Source organism: Homalodisca vitripennis, chromosome 4 (genome assembly GCF_021130785.1).
Source record: "Homalodisca vitripennis isolate AUS2020 chromosome 4, UT_GWSS_2.1, whole genome shotgun sequence".
NCBI classification, from domain to species: Eukaryota; Metazoa; Arthropoda; class Insecta; order Hemiptera; family Cicadellidae; genus Homalodisca; species Homalodisca vitripennis.
In genome coordinates, this window is record NC_060210.1 from 158531902 (window position 1) to 158554094 (window position 22193).

Consider the following 22193-nt stretch of genomic DNA (forward strand, 5'->3'; position numbering starts at 1 on the left):
GTGATCAGTAAGTGTTGGAAATAGGCTGCTGTCTTGTAGGCAGGCGTGAAGACGGAAGATGTCCTTCACGGATTCACTCACGCACAATACGACCGCAAACGAATAGTTTCATAACACTGTGGCCAGTCCTGTAGAGCACGGTAGACGCGGGTGTCCGGGAGCAGAGACGTTCTGGTAGAGATTGCCAATCCAGAGCACTGACTTTAATGTTAATGTAAATGTACAACAAATAGAATAAACTAATATTTAAATGAGAGAGTAAACACATGGGGGAGAGAGTAAGTATGGTAAGCAGTGGCTAGAGAGTACAATAAGTGCCCCTAGGCGGGATCGAGAGTATAATGAGCAAGCGTGCCGTCGCTTGCAAGGTAGGCAATTGATAAGTCAACCGTTGTGATTGGTTGGTCAGTGTACAGTAAACAGCTGATTCGTGAAACAATGGTTCATTGGTCTGTCAACTGTACGTGAATATTTTAATCCAGTAAGGAATGGTATTGTAGGCACTAGGCCGCAGAAAGAGATATAGAATTAATGTAGTATATACAGTTTAGTAAATAAAGGCAAATATAGAGTATAAGTTGCACAAAAAATATATACATAATTATTATTCAATAAAAGTAGCCTTTTCATATTAGGCAATAAAAAACAAGTTATTTAATGCAATAAATACTTAACAGTAGATAAAAATGTGCTTTTTTTTAGGTCATAAGATTCAAAGTTGGTTAAAAATGTGGAGTACCGGTACTTTAATTGATAGATTCAGGAAAACGATGTTAAGGAATTTTTTAAACTGATCTACTGTACTAAAGCACTGACCAACATATAGCAGCACCATCATATGCAATTATGAGTATATGATATATATATACATTAAATTTTTATAAATGGCAATAGCCTTATTTAATTTCAATATAAACATTCAATCACAAAAAGTACTTGCTCCGCCGGGACTCGAACCCGGATCTCTCACTTGCCGGGTGAATGTGCTACCATTACACCACAGAGCCCTCACTTTTTACTATTCAATTATTTTGTATTTGGCCCTATCTGTCACATGTGCGTTGAAATAACCAAACTAACATATGATCGGAAGACCAAATACCTGTCAAACTACTTTTATTTATATTAAATTTGTATAAATGGCAATACCCTTATATATATCCTATGCTTCTCCTGTCCACCTCCAGCCTCACTTTGTGAAAATGAAGCTGGTTATAATGGCAGGTTCTGCGCTGAAACCTCATTCCAGAATTGCAGCCTCTCGCACAAGTACTGCAGCTCTCCGGACTCTAGAATTTTATGCATGATGTAACTGGTCAATACCCTGCACAGTGTTTCCACTTGAACTTATATACATCTTACCAACAGGAGGTCATGTGAAATTGAACACATACTATATTGTTGTATTTTGTATTCTTTGGATTATGTTGAGTCCTCCCTTGATGTGCTGTTGCCTTATGCGGGAGAGAAATACCACAACACTGAAATAATCAGTTACTGCATAAACTATAATATAGAATCTGAAAACGTAAATCTGTACAGATACGACAATAGCTCACTGAATAGAATGAGTGGCTCGACCAGAAAATGTATGATTGTTAAATATGACATCTAGGGTTTTATTATAGTTTTTTAATTTAATATCAAGCATTCACCAAGTTCAATCCTCAAGCCACTCTAATAGACATTTTATAGTGCCAGATGATGCACGTTACACTTATCTATGTCTGGCTTAAGGCGATAATTGACTGATCATATAGATGGATATATATTGAAGGTCAGCATTGATCTGAATAATGGTCTCTCCAGGGAGTTCCATTATAATATGACAAGTGGTACGGGCAGTTATCTGCACATAGGTGGTCAGGGCAGTTCTTCACACAACTGATGAGGTCAGAGGTGTCTGAACAACACATTGTCAGTAATCAGAAAGTGATAGTGATTGTGTTTGAGACATTCCATTTCCTAACGGAGTCCATTGGGAACGTAATGTAAATTGCTTTCTTCCTGTTCCTATCTCTGAAGGTTGGGATATTCCTGATTTTTTGGTCATTACCTGTAAATCAACAAGGGCCACATTGACTTTGATGAAACTTAGTTTATGTAATAAATGTATATAAAGGAAAAGCAACAGTTAAACCAAAAGTTTCCACAGTGAATGATAAGTTTTAAAGTATTAAACAATACAAATTTCAAAGTTTTGCTTGTAATCATATTTTAATTTCCATATATCTCTAGTTTTAACAAAACTAAAATAATGGAATCGTAATTCACAACAAAATAATGTGTTTAGAGCACTTAAAATATTCAAACATTATTTAAATCATGTCCATTAGATATAAACACCTGAAAACAGTTTAGAGTAAACAGTATACATTTGATCACTCCAAGGTTGGATATAAAAATATAGTCCATAGTTTTTTTTACTTTGAACAAGAAGATGAAGAAAACCCTCTTTTGCATTTAGTCCTAAAAAGACCTTTGTGCAGTTTCTGAAGTGACATGATTTCTAGGGCTACTTCCTATCAAGATCCTGTAAGCATGGATAATGGGCACTATCTCAGTCATGGATCATACCAAGCCAAATCAACCAATAAAAGATAGTTTTCATTTTGACCATTTCAGATTTCGCTGAAACTTGGTTTATTTATACTCTCTAAGATCCTGAACTCAAATACTCAAATGTTGAAACCGTAAACCTAAGAAACCATAACAATTTTTTGCCAATATCTGGATTAATTTCTAAGATATAGTACATCTCAGTTTTGGCCAAAACTCATTAATATTGTGTAATTTGTCACGGCACTATGCCACATTATTTTATGTTTTTGATAATAAATCTGCCATTTATTAAGCTATAGTGATCAAAGTTATATTCAGTCCAATTTTATTCAGGATGAAATTCTGAAGTAAAATGTGTAATTTGTTTAAATCTAAATGTACATATTTAACCCTACATCGGGTGCTAAACGGAGTTTTCCTCCGTGTATTTTTTATTATTAAACATAGTACTACTTTTTCTGATGTTGGCAGTCGTTTCCCGCAGTGTACTTCACAAGCATCTTTCGGGGAAGCGAAACAATAGCCTCCCGCTTATCTTTGTCAAAATCTGTCAGTATGAGGTCTACTTCCGTGCGAGACTGGACGATTCCTCCGTGAGCACCCGATGTTGTGTTTGTAATGCTTGGACGAAATCTCCGTGAGCATCTTATAGTGTTTAGTTTTTATGGAGTAATAATCCGTGTGTGCCTAAATGTGTGTGATGGTTTCTTTTTAAATTTTACAATATATTTCATTTGAATTTTGTGAAATGGAGAATGAAGACGAGAGACTTGTCAGTACAGTACCCGTGTGCTAGGGAACATTTCAGTACTGTTTATGGAGTGAACATTGTCGTTATAGGAACTAGAAGGAAAATGTTTTCAAACTTTGTTTAGTGTTTAAAAAAAATTTTTAGTAAAGAATAAATTTTGATTTTAGAGTAATAATTGACATTACAATTGTATAATATCTCAAGAATTGAAGTAAGTTGTTTTTGTAAGAAGTTAAAAACTAAGTTAATTTCCATATATTATTACAGTAGGTTAAACATTTTTATATTGTATAATATCTCAAGAATTGAAGTAAGTTGTTTTTGTAAGAAGTTAAAAACTAAGTTAATTTCCATATATTATTACAATAGGTTAAACATTTTTACAATTAATTTCATTATTTCTTAAAATAAATCATGTTGTTATTATACAATAACATTTTTTAAGATTTTGAATTCTTATTTGTAAAACTTATTACATAAGAGAGTAATTTTTATTTAATTTCTAAAAATGAACATATTACATTGTAATTAAATCAGTATGAATATTTAAACAAATAAAAACAGTTTAAACGACTATGATATCCATTATTCGCTAACCTGGAGGAAACCTCCGTGAGCGCCTGATGGTGTTTCTAATTTTAAGCGCCTGATGGAGGGTTAAGCTCATTTAGTGAGCCCTAAAGTAAAAATTTAGACCTCTCTTTAAAATTTGACATGCATTCAAAATCTGGTCATAAACTAGAGTCTGACTCCTGAACCTAAATTTGGAGTTACATCACCAAAAACTTGATTAAATTTGCTATAGAATGGTGGTGTGCTTTTGTGTTTAACATAGTCCAAGGCACGGCGCCGACTGTGACCGGCCCCACCCAGCCCGGTCCGGCCCGACCTTTTATACTCTGTCAAAATGCGTACAATCAAATGGACACCCGCCCACTGCGACCAGCCCGGATTGGTCCATTTGATTGTGTGTATTTCGACTTCACAAAAAGGCTGGGCCAGTCGCAGTCGGCGCCGTGCCTAAGCGTAATACAGGGTTATAAAAAATAGTGGCCTTAATTTTGATTTTTAATAACTCAGAATGCAATGAAGATAATTTAATAAATTTTACACTAAAAGATTTTTATTTACATATTTAGTATGTATGTATCAGCTCCGCCTGTGGCACAACAAACATCAAAGCGCTACTCCACCTCCGTCCTGGTCCTCTTTATCATATCAGGAGTCACAGTTGTTATTGCATTGGTGATTCAGTCCTTTAGATGTTGCAGGCACTGGATATTTTGAGCGTTGACAATGGTTTTTATGTAACGTTATGACATCTAATGTTTTTTTTTTTTTTTTTTTTTTTTTTTTTTTTTAAGTAAAAAATCTAAAGGAGTTAAGTCAGGGCTACTTGGCAACCACGCAAGAGGACCACCTCTACCAATCCACTGATTAGGGAATCTTCTGTGATAGTTTCACGCTCAATAAGACTAATGGGGCGGTGCTCCATCTTGTTGGAAAGTAACAGTTATTCCTTTTTCCCTTTCATCATCATCAATTTGTGGAAAAACATAGAGTTCTAGTATGACCAGGTAGTTAGTTCCACGGATTGTGTCTTCGGCGAAAAAATGGGCCAACAACACGATCCTGCATGAGACTGCACCACACGTTTACCTTGGCCGTATTATGGACGTACTCAAACACTTTATTGGATTTTTGAGAATCCCAGATTCTACAATTATGTCAGTTAACATTGCCATTAATGTGAAAGGTTGCCTCATCACTAAAAAAAGTCTCGTTGATATAATTTGGATTATCGTTTCTCAGCAGCAAAGTTAACACGTTTAGGTCGGTCTGCAGGCTTAATTTGATGCCACAATTGAATTTTGTACGCATGTAGTCTCAGACGTTTATGAATCACATTTTGAATTGTGGTTTTTGTTACACCTACTTCTAAACTGCATCGAGGTATGGACTTCTTAGGGCTTCTTATGGGCTTAGGGGGGTTTTTGTGGGATGTTTGGCAGGATTGCCTCAAACATTCCACATTTTCTTCAGATGTTCTAGCCGGGCGATTTCTTTATGCCTACACTTCCTGTGTCTTTGATCTGCCTATAACAACGGCCAATAGGTTTATTAGTAGGTGGCTATTGTCTATGAGTTTGGCGAAAACGTCGTTGCATCAGAGTCACTGACTTCAATTCAGCATACCACAAAACACAATGATCTTTTTGCTGTACACTCGTCATGACTGCAATGCCTCTACTGACTGGAATGGCGACAGTTGATGCGCACCAAGCCTGCGCATGCACAGAGCTTACTTCAAGCCCAGTGGTGGAATTAAAACTCTTAACAATTTGTCTGCATTATGACGTTTGTTTCGCACACATAGCTTAACTATTTCTTTTACAAGAAAGAATAAAAATTAAGGCGACCTTTTCCGATGACCCTGTATAAAGTCAGAACTTTTTTCAACATCTCTGACAAAGGAAATATAATATCTTAATAAACTAGGGTATTGCTATACTAATTATATTGTACTTACCAATAATGAAGCATGTAAAATAGGTGTTTGGAAGTCAATGCAAGTTGAGTGTTCTGTATTTTAAAAATCACAATTTTTTGAATCATGAACTCTTTATGAATATTTTTATTTACATTGCTCTTAAGTTTAGATATAGTTATTTACATGTTGTAAAACTTTAAGGCTTTCAGAAAATATCTGTGAATAGTTTCCAGTTCACTTCTATTTTCTTTTGTCATTCACTTCCTACTTTATAATTCTGTCCTAGGTTAGTGATTACTTCTAGTGTATCAATATTACACAGTAAGTGCTGAGGTAGTACTGGACACATGTCTTCTTGCTGAGACCCGTAAAAGCTATCTGAAGGACCATACGGATGCATATATAAAACAGTATAGTCCCCTTCTTCATTAATTTTTTCAGTTAGTCCAATACACCATCTATATTCATACACACAAACAACATATGACTGGGGATTAGGTTTTACTATAGTTAGAAATGATGTTGCTGCTCCTTTTAAAAAAAAATTCAACATAAGGCTGATTGTAGATAGACATTTGATTGGAAATACAACGGAGTTAAACTCATCATTCAAATAAAACAAAGTGTGAGGCTCTAGAGCTCCACGCTAGGCTGAGGTAATGGTAAGGAATGGGTCTCTGGAGCCCCACATCGGGTTTTAAGAAAGAGTGAGTGAGACTGTAGAGCACCACATTGATGTGAGTGGGCTAAATTTCCAACATAATTTTTTCATGCTATAATACTATCTCATGAGAAACCAGTAACACAAATCTACTGAAGATCAAGTTCTTAATAAATACTTACTTTGTTTCAGATATGAATCAGAAAAACGTCAGGTGCCTTGCTTCAAAAATATTGAAGAGCTTAGTAACACATTCATTAAAGGTAAATTGTCTATCAATAGTGTTTGATAATGATAATATTAAGTACACTCTAAAAAAAAATATTAAATTACAATGTTTCTATAACAGTTGTAATAATTGCCATTTCATGTAAATTCTAGATATACCTAGAATTTTACTGTCTGTGTGAAAACATTATCAAACAAGCTTTTATAAGCTTGTCTTATAGACTATAGTTTGTGTTTTTATTGAATTATACAATTAGTATTTTGTCCATATTTATTTGTTAAAATCATGTTTATTATCATCATTATATAATATATCTAATTAAAAAATAATTACTGATGGCCAAGAAGTACTTGCTCAACCAGAGCTGGAAATGTAACTGTTATTAATAACCATTAATTAATAGACCTCTAATTTACTGTCCATGAATTATTTGGTATTTGGCAGTTTCTGTCATACTTTTATTTTAATGACCAAATACCTATTAAATGACTGAAGAATTTACACAAGCTATATATATATATATATATATATATATATATATATATATATATCAGAGAAATCTGCCTCTTACAATCACCCTCATGACAAAATTGTTTACAGTTTTTCTGATCCCCTAGGACCCAAAACCACAATAATCCTAAAATGTTTACATATACAACAAAATGTACAGTATATGAGGGGGTACCCAAAAAAAAACCGGAATTATTTTATAAAAATTATATATTATCAAATTCTTTACAATACGACCTTATCTCCATTACAACTAATACACTTGTCCCAACGGTATTTCCATTGATCAAAACATTTTTTGTAGTCATCTTTAGAAATGGCTGCAAGCTCGAGCTTCGTTTTTTTCTTAACCTCTTCAACACTGTCAAATCGTTGACCTTTCAAGCCTCTTTTCATGTGTGGAAATGAAATAAAGTCGCATGGAGCGAGGTCAGGCGAGTAAGGTGCGTGGGGCAGCGGAACCATGCCGTTTTTGGCTAAAAACTGCCTAACTGAGATGGCTGTGTGTGCCGGTGCGTTGTCGTGGTGGAAGAACCAGTCTCCAGTCTGCCACAAATCGGGTCTTTTCTGGCAAACTTTTCGCTGAACTGAGCTCCAAGTTAACCCACTACTCTCTGATAGTTCCTCAATTGTCTGTCGACGGTCGGTGAGCACAAGTTCACGAATTTTCTCAACATTTTCGTCCGTTCGAGAGGTTGATGGACGTCCAGAACGAGGTTTGTCTTCAATCGACATGTCGCCATTTTTAAATCGAGCGAACCACTCGTAGACCTGAGTTTTCCCCATAGCATCATCTTTGTAAGCTGTATTCAACATTAAAATAGTTTCTGCAGCATTTTTACCAAGTAAAAAACAAAATTTCACAGCTGCACGTTGTTCACTTAAACTTGCCATGACAAAAAACGAAACAAGAACAAAACAGGGTTAGCGAAAACAGTCACTATGAACGAACAGAATGCACTAGGATAATGGAACTGGGGTCACTGAGCTCGCAATGGGTTGCGCGACACACGCCTAGCGGCAGGAATGTGTACTACACGCTGCCGGCTGCCAGCAATACAATTCCGGTTTTTTTTTGGGTACCCCCTCGTACAAAAATATGTCAGCTGCTGTGATGAGCACTTAAGGTGCCCGGGCTGAGGTTTGGGAAAGAACCGTCTCTTGTGAACTCAACACACCATCAGATACCTTGTCTTTTCCTTTCCCTCCTCTTCACCAGTTGCTTGCAAATCATGGCTAAAAACCTTTTAGAAACTTTATTTTAAACTTAGTTATATTAAATAAATAGAATGGTAATGACGATTTACAGAATGCAATTATTGTCTTCCCAAGTTCATTCATTTAAATTTCAAAGAAGATCAAACTTTACAAAATTGTTATTCTGCTTATTTTTCCAAATATAAAATCTCAAAGTTCAGTATTAAAAAAACAAAATACACCTTGAAAAAATATAGAAAATAATTAATTTAATACATTTATAAATAAAAATGAAAAAAATATAAATTTTATAAGAGCAATTTTTAAGTTATGATAAAAGTTGCTGGCATAAGGTGTTGAAAACAAATATGAAATGGATAAGTTAGATGCCAAATGAACTTACCTAGATTTTAGATTTAAAAGATTGTGCAAAATCTCTTTAAATTATAATTTTGGTATATTTTCACTTTCTACTGAAAGGATTACTTACTGTCTCTGAGTCTTTCCTGGATCAAAATTGATCTCAGATAACTTTAAGTTATGAACTTTTTGATAACTCTTCATACAGTCTTGACCTTTCACTTGTGACTTTCTCTTCTTGCATTTGGCAAAGTGGATTTGAGGACAACGGCTTGAAACTGATGAGGTGATCAAGATAACCCAGTAAGGTTATAACTTGTTTTCTTTACTGGGTCAAATCTCAGGGGGAAAATTACTATGCAGAGAGTTTAAAATACTTATGCTCTGTCTCTAGTGTGACCTGAATAAGGTTTGTTGAAGGAGTAAACTATTTTTCAACTATGAAATCACAGTTTTCTCTTTATTTAAAAAATAACCAAATGTCCATTATTGTGTGAATATTACTCGTATATGCTATTGTATTTTTTCTGTAAATAAATACGTAGCAATTAAAAGTTATTTACTCATTCTAATATTGTTTTTTCTTTTCAGATTATTTTCCAGAATGTATGCCAGAAGATCTGCCAAATCTTGAAAATGAAGAAAATAATTTAATTCTCTTTTCATTGATAATGTACTCTGTCTGCATCAAATGCAAGATTTCCGATATTTGTAATAGAAATTGTAATTTCATTGATTCGACTAACCAAATTGTCTTGACAAGGTTTTTTGAGAAGATGATAGAAATTGGAGATGGAAGATTCACTAAACTAAATTTATATGAAGCAATACGTTTATCTTTGGGTAAGACAAAATTAAATTCACAAATTAGTAAAAAAAAACTTTCCAACATTAAAAATATAAACACAACAGCTCTAGGTATTTTGAATTTCTATCTTTTAATACAATTTTCTTAGTCTTGCAGATATTCTAATTGCTATGTTTGCTTTCACAGTGGTGTTTACAATACTGAACAATATTGCATTCTTCAGTAATTACAACAGTTATAATATAGTAATAATATTAATTAAGGTCTTACATAGTAAAAATGGACCTGTGATTATGTAACCAAAGTGCATTATTCTAATAGTAATTAAAAAAAAAAAACATACAAAACATTGGTCGTTTAAGGTTAAATATTAATCTTATTTCCATAGCCACCATTTTGTAATGAATAAAGCTTATTAAGTGCGGTTTGTGGCATTATGTTCTTATAATAAATAACTTTTAAAATAATATGCATATTGACTAAGCTTGTATTTAAGATTTCCATGACATTTTTTACGGACCATCCCTTAATATTGGCGAGTGAATGGTTATTACATATAAAGTAGTTAAGATAGCATCCTAAACATTTTTTCAATTTTATCTCCCATGGGTAACCAGGACTTAACCCTTTCAGAACTCATTAAAAAGTGCTAATTTCTGCATATGGTTGTATTTAAATGTTCAGTTAAAGTAATGTGTTGTATTTTTTTAAACTAACACTTATTATTTTGAAAAAAAATAGGATAGTGCATGATTTTGTTACAACATTATATTTTTACTTTATCATTAAATACTTAAAACAATTATTGTGTTGTTGTTTTTAAAATAAAATCTCAAGTTTAATGTATATTTTAAAGCTGTTTCTGCATAAAATCATATTTATTTCATTGAATATGTGTATCATAACTTATTTCTTTTGTTTTGTATAATTATTTCTACTCCAATTATCTGTAAAAAATAAAGTTTATGCATAAATCCTACTAGAACTACAGCACACTGGACAGTGCCTGTTTGTTTGTTTGATTACATACAAAAAGGGTTAAAAATACAGAGTGGGCCAGATAAAACCGGTCCCGAGAGGCGTAGGCGCGCCGATGTACAGCATGACGGGACATTGACCTTTCCCCTTCCACTACTGTCTGCCGTCCGTTCCTGTCCTGTCTATCTGTCCACGTCAGTGTAGCTTGAGTGTTTGACCGAGCAGTGTGGATCATGCCGTATTCAATAGAACAGCGTGTTTTCATAGTGGAGGAATATGTTCGTACAACTTCAATAATGTCGGTCCGTGAAAAGTTTCTTGAGAAGTATCCTGAAGGTCGAGTTCCTGCTAAATCAACCATTCAGGATTTAATTAAAAAGTGGCGTACAACAGGCAATGTGTCCAATATGAAGAGAGACAAACAACCAACTGTACGAACACCAGAAGCTGTGGCCAATGTACAGACCATTATTGGAAGGAGTCCTTCAAAGTCAACACGACGATTATCGCAACAAGTCGGAATTTCTCGAACATCTTGTCGGCGTATACTGCATGGATTAAAAATGCATGCCTATCGTGTGAGTGTTGTTCAGGAATTGAAAGAGGTTGATTTGGCTAGACGTGTACGTTACTGTCAATGGGTTCTTCAAGAAATTGCAGAAGGTAACGTGGATCCATTTTTATTCATTTCTACAGACGAAGCATGGTTCCACTTATCAGGGTATGTAAATTCTCAAAATACGCGGTATTGGGCAACAGACAATCCTCATGTAACCCATGAGAAACCATTGCATGACTTTAAAATTGGTGACTTAAATCCGCGTTTATCTACGGATGTATGAAGAATTTGTTACACAACTGAATCCAGAAGAAGTGTCATATGCGTACTTCCAACAAGATGGGGCAACCTGTCACACTTCTGATCGATCTCTCGCTCGAATCCACAGTGATTTTACTAAAGAGAGAACCATCAGTAAAGACTTGTGGCCAGCCAGATCGCCCGACCTATCGCCTTGCGATTTTTATCTCTGGGGCCGTCTCAACGGTAATGTCTATCACAACAACCCACGGACTTTAGAAGAATTGAAGCAAAACATACGACAAGAAAATTGCCAACATTCCAGTAGAAGAATTACAGACTGTTTTCCTGAACATGATTCGCCGTGCTGAAATTTGCATACAAGTTGGTGGCTCCCATTTTGAACAGAGACTGTAAATCCTTAAATGTACATGTTGTAAAATAGACAAAATAAAATTTCATTTTACTTAATATTATGTATTTTTTTTTATTTCGCCTAGTCACTTTTTCAGTTTCCTGTACGCATTGTATGAGTATTACGTAAACTCGCTCGGGACCGGTTTTATCTGGCCCACTCTGTATTAAAGTGTTTCCAGACATTTTATTCAACCTGCATATTACTTCCATTAGTTAAGCCATAATAGGTTAATAAAAAGTCTGTTTTAAAGTAATGTATAGAGCAGCTAAAAATTTTAAATTTTAAGCACCACTCAGTGAGTTCTTATTTTTTAAGTACTCATAACAGGTTACAAACTAGGGAAGTTAGAGGTTTCTTTGGTACTCGTATTTTTAATGCTACCAATGAAGAAAAAAATAAATCTAATAACAATTTCCTAAGATTGTTATGAATTCTTGAAGCAGGTAGGCAGTAATATCTTACCAGTCTAACGTTTTACAAGAAATGTTCAAATTGCTTTCCCTCATTGGCTTGAGAATGCACCAACAGGTGACAAATCTTGCTATAATGTTTGTTGAAGAACCCCTTGTATTTCCTGTACAATTCAATTTCACAGATCATCAATATCTTGTAGCTTTTATCTGTCTTTGACATATGAAGAAGTCAAGTGGTGACAGGTCTTGATTTTAGAAAACATTATCTAAGTAGTGGCAGACTTACCAGCTCTTATGTGGAGGTGTTCCATCTTTTTGGAGTATATTTAACTAAACATCACCAGTAAGGTTTCCTTCAATGAAAAATGGTACAATAGCTCGTCCTCCCATCACACTTCGCCAAACATTAATTTTTTCAGGATATTGGGTGTGGTGATCTTGCATCCAGTAAGGATTGACATCACTCCACTATTTTTTACTGGCTTAACCCTTAAAGTGCTAATTTAAATTACTGTCAAACGCTAAGTCATAAAATTTTTTTTAATTTCACAATGCTAATTTTTGTTTCATATTCCTTAGTATTACCTTTATAAGGAAAAATAATAAACATGTAATATTACATATTTTTGAGAATTTTATACGCACGAAAACATTTGAAATTTTGAATAAACTGCATTGCAGGATAATGTACATAGCAACACTATTTGACAGATTACATTACATTTATACAGGTTATTTATAATGAGTAAATTTTAACTGAAGTTTCTGTATAATTAGGACATAAAAATAAATAAGTTCAGTATAAGATTTTGAAATGTAATAATATGAAATTCAACACAAACTTATTTATACGATAGCCTACAAGGGAAATGAAACAAATATTGTACTTATAAACCTTATTTATTTAGAATAAATAAACTGGACTTGTATGGTGAAACTGGTATAAAATATAAAACAAATAATTGAAAAAAAAAATATTACACATAATATACCAAAAATGTGCTCAAACTAAGTTGTTCGTAGTAATCATTTGGATCATCTGGATTAGCCATTATAACAAAAAATTATACTAAATGTTAGTAAAAACAAACTAAAAGACTATTAGAATAACAACGGACTGATTCACTTTGTTTAAAAATATAACCAACATATGACCAACACACACGTAGTTAAACAGCTGAGTGAAACGAACGCGTCTGTAGGCGTATGCCGCATCACAGGCCATACAAAAAATTGCGGCGATTGCTTTCAACCCGAGTAGATACCGTTAAATCGTCCACCAATGGTGACAAAGCGTTTTGTCTAGTCCCGACAGTCGAAAGGAACATCGACCTCCTCTCTTACGGAAGTTTTAACAACTAATTCTTCGCCATTTCAAAAGTAAAGCTTTTGCGTTTGTAGACGCTATCCGCGTTTAAACCATCGGCAGTTCCGCGTCTATAGGCGTTAGCCGCGTTGGAAGGGTTAAGATAGAGTTTGCGTGGTTAGTTTTCTTTTATCAGGATCTTCACTTGATGGGGCTTATCACTTAAAATTTTTGAGTTGATCCCAAATACCCCTTTTAGGATTTGTGAACTAAGTAGTAATTATAGCCAAAAAGTACTTCATAAGATGACATAAAAGTGTGTAGAGTTTAGGTTTTCTTGTGAGAGCTATTACAGTACTAGTGTAGACTTTATATTAACCCTGTATAGTATAGTTTGGCTGCTGTATTACAATTTTGCATTAACACTGATTTTTATGGGTAATTGGATATAAATTTGTTTTGTTTCGTTATAGGAGCTGTAACTGTTAGTTCGAGGGACTCTTTATCACCAGCTTCATCATCTGGATTCTTGAAAGATTTCTTTAATGTAAGAAACTTCACAATAAGTAGATTGTCAGCTGACGTTATTATAATTGTTTAATAGTGGATTCACCTTTATAAAAATCCCTAGAGTAAGAAAATATTTAAGAAGGAAGAAAGCTTTTTGCTTTTAAAAAAATAGTTAAAACTGACCAAAATAGTTAAAAGATTAAGCTGTTGTTAAAATTTGTTAAATTTGTTGCATCTTTATTAACCCTTTGAACCCCAGACCAAAATATTGATGGTGGAAAAAACGTACCAAAATCATTTGACCTAAGAACTACCGAGAATCCCCGGAGCAGAAACAGCTGTTTTGCATACTGTTTGTAAAAAATTAATACTTTTGCTATTTTTTATGCTATTGTCTTGTATTACACACCAAAATGTCCAGAATGAAATTGTATACACAGAAAAAGATTAGTCTGAAGTATAAAAAAATGTTTAACAGCATTAAAATAATTTTAAAATATATCTATATAGATTTTTAGGCAAAAAAATTGATTTTAAGATTTTTTAATTAAAAAATAAGAAATATTTTTAGTATGGGCACCCACATTTTATTTTTCTAAATTTAGTTTTGTGTATGTACAAAAAAAAATTATATTGATATCTATAAAAATAAACTTTTTTTGAATTTTTTATATAAAAGTATGCGACTTGTAAAAACCTCTAGGCGTACAACACAAAAATCACTGATATTACCTAAATAAATAAAAAATTAGTATTTTAATAAAATACATATAAATATGTATTAATACTCATAAAATAAGTATTTTACGATTTCAAATAAATATGTATTAAACGCATATAACATGGCGACGATATTACGTCGCCCGGGGATTCTCGCAACTTCATTGGCGACGATACATCGTCGCCACGGGGATCTTCGCATATCTTCTCGGCGACGATATTTCGTCGCCTGGGGTTCAAAGGGTTAAATATTATCTGTTTATATTTCTTGTACAGTAATATTCATCTATATGATGGAAGTAGTCATTTGATGCAATATTTTAAATGCCTTTTATTGTCTCAAATATTGCTTTGGGTCCGAGACTAAAAGTGCAGGGAACCATTTTCGTCAATCCCGGTTATTCTCCAACTCTGTTCTCCTTATTTACTTGGTGTTCATGGCAGTAACATCTATGATTATACAGGAATGTTTTAATTTGTTTTAAACATCTATTTATAAGTGATCTAAAAGTGAATCAATGTACATTTATTAAAATGTATAGTAGAAAATGTTCTTGTGAAACTAATTATACAATGTAATTAACAAACAAAAACACAAATTGAAATCAGTAATTATGTGTTTGGTATTTATGAAAATAAATTTATTGCAAAGTTAAATAACTCTTGAAACTTCCAAAGTGGACGTCAAGTGGTGAGTATAATAGGTGAATGATTTAAATCTTATTGACATTTGGTACCTTCAAATATTATTTATCAGGAGCGAATACATATTGAGATTGTTTTAATTTAATGAAATGTGACACTGAAAATGTGATTCTATAACCTAGTATACTCAAATTACTATAACCAAATTGGACTAGACAACTATGCCCCGATCCCGTTCAATTGTCACAACCAATACTAGTGGGTACCAACATATAGCACGACTAAACACCGGGCTTACACAAAACAATCAGCGAAGGGCAACAACAATCCTATACAAATAGCTGCACCAACGTCTAATTACTGATCTTGTACAAATGACAAGAACAACGCAGTGCTGGTATGATCCCATACAATAGGTATATCCCAAAAACATGATTTTTAGCATTATAACGATTCCCCCCTCCCGTATATAGTGGTAGATATATTTCTGTGGAAAAGTGAATGGGAGAGAGAGGGGCCTTTTGGGACACCTGATATATATTTATACACAGGTAAAGGGTGTCCACTTTAAATAGGGAATCATTCTTTTTTTAGACGCATTTGAAACCTTTAATAACAGCTGCTGCCATTTTCCAATCAGGCAATCAGTTGGTCAACTTTGTGTTTTCTTATTTAACCTGTATTTTATTATTAAAACGAAAAAAATTCCTTTATTATTAAGAATTTTTATTTTTGTCATGTTTTGACATTTCCCATGATAAATGAAGATATGAGAGCTCAGAGTGCTGACATTCCTTATGGATTTTAATATTGTAAAATCATCTATATAAATACTTGTCCATTTGAATATTCTCAACTGTAAATCTAACATCTATTGGGTATTTTTACTTCTTTTAAAAATAATTATAAATGTAGATTCAAAAGTTTGTTTTTTTTACAAATAAAATCTTTTGTAGCTTGAAGTTTAAAGTAAATACAAACGCTCTGAAAACAAACAAATCTCTTTTCTTGTTTAAGCATTTATAAATATCTTAAAAACAAGTGAGAATTCCCTACCTATATACAGAGTTAGTTAGTCTTCAATATAAGTTACTGTAGAGGACATTTATTTGTTTTGAATTTTTTACTTTCTATTAAACTTTAAAAATTTTTGATTTTGCATATGAGTGTGGTCATATAATATTTATTTTGTGTTACTGTAAACATATCATTTGAAAATATCTAAATGATTTTAGACTACAAGTTTACTTGATGTACATTAAGCAATAAGTATAGGAAATAAATCATATTAATACATTAAATTAATTATATTGCAGTCACCTACAGTACATGACCAGAAGAATAAAGAAAATGAAATAAGGAGATTAAAAGCTGCATTAGAAGAAGAACTTAATGAGAAAGCAGAACTCATAGAAAAAAATCAGTCATTGGAGAATGATCTTAAAACGACACGTAAGTACACAAGTATTAAAACCATAGAGTATTCAGGAAGTTTGTTCAAGACCTTCATTATGTGTGCCATAATGCAATATGCCACATTTGGAAGTCATATAAAATATTTCATAAATTGATTCTGTAAACAAAATGTCCTGGAACTAAGACTTGAACATAGATTACTCCCTTGATGGGCAAATCATAGTAATAATTAATTAACAGGATTTTTTTTTTCAAAATAAAACGAACAAGATAGTTTTGTGGTTTACATTTTGATGTGCTAACTATCCAGTTTCAAAGAATCACATTTCATAAACTAAAAACTATTTTAATTTTTAATGAGAATTTTCAGTGTAATAGGTTCCATAGTTTTTCTTGTATATACATTTTTTTATACTTATGCTTTGTTTTTGGATGGGAGCATTCTTGGTAAGTATAGTCAATTCTTTAACGTAATGGTTACTCATCTAATAAAATTTAAAAATTAACTTGTTATTACAAGAGATAGTTTAGTATAAGGATACAGTTGGATGTCCTGCTCCAATCAAACCGGTAATCATCTTTCCTGTGTGCACTGGGTAATTTTAGGTGATTGCAGCAATGGTTTGTTATTACAAGTTTCAATAGTTATACAAATCTGTTTAATTTCTGACTACACAATGTTGTTAAGGTGCTCCCATATAAAAGTCTAGTGGGGTTCATTATTGAGCAAACTCAAAACAAGGTAATTAAGATCTGAATTTGTATCAAACAATTGATAAAAATAACAAAACTAAAGCATTATAAATAATTTGTCGTTAGTAGTCATCGATGTTCTCCTGCACATTGTAGAATGACTGTCCCAGCACCCAGGCAAGCTGTTATTTCTTGAGTAGTTTATTGCTGGTATTCTTAAATGTTTCTGGCAGATTAATGAGAAATTTTGTTTCAGCGAATGTTTACATTAATTCAGTCTGAACTTCTTGGTAGCTAGATTATAGTGCATATTATATGAAATGAAATTTCCATAATGACAGACACCTTAACAAGCAGAGAGGCGTAATTTATGGCAATCGACATTTAAATCTCAGAGTGCTCTATATTGTTGTTTAAATATTGCAGCAGATTGAATGCTACTGACGTATTTGTTCTCTTTTACCCATACCATGCATTACGCCGTCTCTAAACTGTCGCTATTGCATTGACTGTATGTATCTCAAAGTGCTTTATATTGTTGTTTAAAGGTTGCAGCAGATTGAATGCTACTGACGTATTTGTTCTCTTTTATCCATGCCATGCATTATGACGTCTCTAAACAGTCGCTATTGCATTGACTGTATGTATCTCAAAGTGCTCTATATTGTTGTTTAAGGTTGCAGCAGATTGAATGCTACTGACGTTTTGTTCTCTTTTATCCATGCCATGCATTACGTCGTCTCTAAACAGTCGCTATTGCATTGACTGTATGTATCTCACAGTGCTCTATATTGTTGTTTAAGGTTGCAGCAGATTGAATGCTACTGACGTATTTGTTCTCTTTTATCCATGCCATGCATTACGTCGTCTCTAAATAGTCGCTATTGCATTGACTGTATGTATCTCAATGTGCTCTATATTGTTGTTTAAGGTTGCAGCAGATTGAATGCTACTGACGTATTTGTTCTCTTTTATCCATGCCATGCATTACGTCGTCTCTAAACAGTCGCTATTGCATTGACTGTATGTATCTCAAAGTGCTTTATATTGTTGTTTAAAGGTTGCAGCAGATTGAATGCTACTGACGTATTTGTTCTCTTTTATCCATGCCATGCATTACGTCGTCTCTAAACAGTCGCTATTGCATTGACTGTATGTATCTCACAGTGCTCTATATTGTTGTTTAAGGTTGCAGCAGATTGAATGCTACTGACGTATTTGTTCTCTTTTATCCATGCCATACATTATGACGTCTCTAAACAGTCGCTATTGCATTGACTGTATGTATCTCAAAGTGCTCTATATTGTTGTTTAAGGTTGCAGCAGATTGAATGCTACTGACGTATTTGTTCTCTTTTATCCATGCCATGCATTACGTCGTCTCTAAACAGTCGCTATTGCATTGACTGTATGTATCTCAAAGTGCTTTATATTGTTGTTTAAAGGTTGCAGCAGATTGAATGCTACTGACGTATTTGTTCTCTTTTATCCATGCCATGCATTACGTCGTCTCTAAACAGTCGCTATTGCATTGACTGTATGTATCTCAAAGTGCTTTATATTGTTGTTTAAAGGTTGCAGCAGATTGAATGCTACTGATGAATTTGTTCTTTGTTACCCATAACATGTATTGTGCCTTCTCTGAGCAGTCACCATCGCATTGCCTACATATAATTTCATCTTTTTGATAAGTCCCCTTATAATTGTGGTTGTCTTTAGAGGAACAGTTAAGTTTAAAATATATTATAGTTTTTAACATTTTATAATTTACAAAAGCACTGAAAATTACAGTACGTATGGAGACAAGGTAGTTTAGTATTAAACAATGTTAATAGCTAGATAATGCTTTTTACTTTTCTTCTAAATATTGTAACATTACATTTTTTCAGAACTGTTACTGAATGGAAAAATTAAGGAGAACATCGCCCTAAAAGAAGAATTAGATCAGAGTTTAATAGGACCAGTAGATCAGGCTCATAATGAAAACAGAGAAAAATCTCTTCTCAAAGAAATTGAAGAATTAAAAATTGAATTACAAGATTTGAAATTAGAAAATGATTCTCTGATTAACCAAGACAACAAATATAGTATTGAGGTAAATGCAGATATAAAGTACATATATTTTAGTATTAATATTTAGGCCTACAAAACTAAAATATGAAAATATTATTATGGCGTTCTCATTAAATTCTTTTTGTAACTTCTAATTCTGTAAAATGTAATTTACAACTTTGCATCTAAAATCAAAATGATTTACTTTGTTGTACAAACAGTAAGGTTAAGTTTTAAATTAAATGCCCCTGTTACCAACGATTTTCGTTTCACTGAAGACATGGTCAATGAAATAGAGATCCTGACTACATTAATATTGGTAAGAATATTTTATTTTATCCCAGAACTAGTAATAAAATAACTAGAATGGTTGTTGATTTCTGTAAACTAGAATGAACACTATTAGTTTTAGTATAATTTATTCTTAAATTTCTTAAAACATACTTAAATGGGATATAAAGCTATAGCGATATATTTACAGAATTCAGTAGTGTTAGATAATAATACTTGATCTAATTGGTACATTTATGTATAATTAAATATTAAAAATTGACATAGAATGTGATTTGAACTAAATATAAATTCCAAGTACCATTTAAATATTTTAACAAGACATACTTATAATAATTTGATTGTTCAGCCCTAAATGCATATTTATTTTGACATATATACTTTTCTCAAAACAAGAGCTGTATATGTATATATATATATATATATATATATATATATATATATATATATATATATACAGTATATCTCAAATACATAAATATATATCAAATTCATTTTGACATATGTATAAAGTTCTATGTTTTCAAGGCCAAAGACTGAGTTATAAGTGAGCACAAGTTTGCTCATGGAACAGGAGTGTCCTGTGGTCTCTATTTTCTACATAGACGTGACTAACCTTCACATAGACTAAAATATTACATTTCAAATTTCTATACTTTGTAAGAAATTATCTAGAAACTTGGAATGTGGGCTACTTGTTAATACACAACATTTAACCATTAACATGAAGTATTTGAAGTTATGATGATCTGGAGGGCTTAGAAGAAATAACAACCTATGTCATTTGCTAAATGCTTTTTATTGTGTATATTAATTTATTTGATTGTATCTTGATGCAATACTGTACTCTATGTACATGTAAATAAAGATGATTTGACTTTGATCCATTTCCAATTTTAGGAATAATTTTTAAATCACTGATGCATTTTTTTATCTTCAGCTGATCTTTCTTTGCTACTTTACTATGGATTAATGATTAGTCTTATCCCTAATCTTATTAAATATTGTTGGTTAGGGATAAGATGGTTTACTTAATATTATGTAGTGACTTATAGTTATTTTTTTTAACTTAAAGGTTAAGTTAAAAAATAACAGTAAAGTATAAATTTTTGTAAAAAAGTCTCCTAACTTTTGAAAAACTGTCATAAAGATTTTGATGAATTTAAAAAATTCTCACTTTTAGACTTGGTAATTTTGAAAGAAGTGTGGAAGATTTTATAATGTATGTTAAGTATTTTGTTCATATTTAGATGAATGAACGCTTTGGATAATGGATTGAAAAAATGATTATTTAATTACACTTTTATTTAATAGAGTATGTACCAAAATAAACAATACTGAAACTGAATCAACTGTATTTGCTTTCTCAATCTCTGTGTCAACTTTTGGCACGTCTTTGTGTTTATTATTCCTTTCTTATTTGATTTTAGTTTTTGCTAACGTGATACTAAGTATACTGTTGAGAGAGCTTTTATCGTACAGTATTATTTTCGCTCATTCGGAATCTAACGTAAGGCTAGACTAATTTTACCACACGTTGCATTACGTGTTCAATAACATTTTTACAAAAACCTGCCAAGCAATGCTGTCAAAAATTTCTAAGAACAAGTGGTGTGATATAGTGGAAGGGCTGTTCAGTTTTCTAAATACTGTATGTACAAATGAAAATCATGGAGGAGTGTTGCAGCAAGTATTACATCCACCAAAAAGAAGCTTAAACTGAACATCTATAAAACTGAATATAAGCAATATGTTGTTGAGAAAAGTGTTCAAAAATATTTATGGTTTTCCCTTACAAGATACTAACTGGGCATTCTTTAGGCTGTATAAATAAAACATTCAGATTTCAGTATTGTGCTTCAATGTTAGCAATGTGTTATGGAAAACCGGAGTTTCTGAGTAATGTATGGTTTTCAAATAAATGTCACTGGCATCTCAATCATTTCACAAACAAGCAGACAACATGTTTTCTTGGGTTTGAATGTCCTGACAGTGTTGTAGAGAGGCCAGAGTGCAATAAGCATGTAACCATTCGGTGTGCTGTGTCAAGACAAGGCATAATTCGTCCATTTTTTCACGACCTCTTAGTGGAGGATGACGCGTCTGGAATGTGACGCCTGTGCTTAGAGATTGTGTCTAAAAAATCATAGTACACTTAAATTTGCTCCTGATGAGATAATGAGAATAACTCTTCACCTAGATTATATTATATTTTGTAGTCTAGGTGACTCTGATGTCGAAACGACATAGAGTTTATTTTGAGCTTCTTCATTGCCGACTTATTTTGGATCTCTTCTCTTCAGATGAACATGACTCCAGATTCCAGGAGTCAAGTCTGTGACAGTGTCAAATTCCAGACGCTGCACTAAGAGGAAGGTGAACT

General features: G+C 32.8%; 1 protein-coding gene across 7 annotated transcripts in view; it reads left to right on the top strand.

Annotated features, from left to right (window-relative positions):
• LOC124360410 (repetitive organellar protein-like) overlaps positions 1-22193 on the top strand; it is a 96430-nt gene that overhangs the window by 13461 nt on the left and 60776 nt on the right. For all 7 annotated transcript variants that reach the window (XM_046814019.1, XM_046814022.1, XM_046814021.1 and 4 more), the window contains exons 3-7: positions 6658-6728; positions 9353-9604; positions 13957-14030; positions 16675-16810; positions 19357-19562. In XM_046814019.1, coding sequence (XP_046669975.1) covers positions 6658-6728; positions 9353-9604; positions 13957-14030; positions 16675-16810; positions 19357-19562 — 739 coding nt within the window. The remainder of the gene's footprint in view (positions 1-6657; positions 6729-9352; positions 9605-13956; positions 14031-16674; positions 16811-19356; positions 19563-22193) is intronic.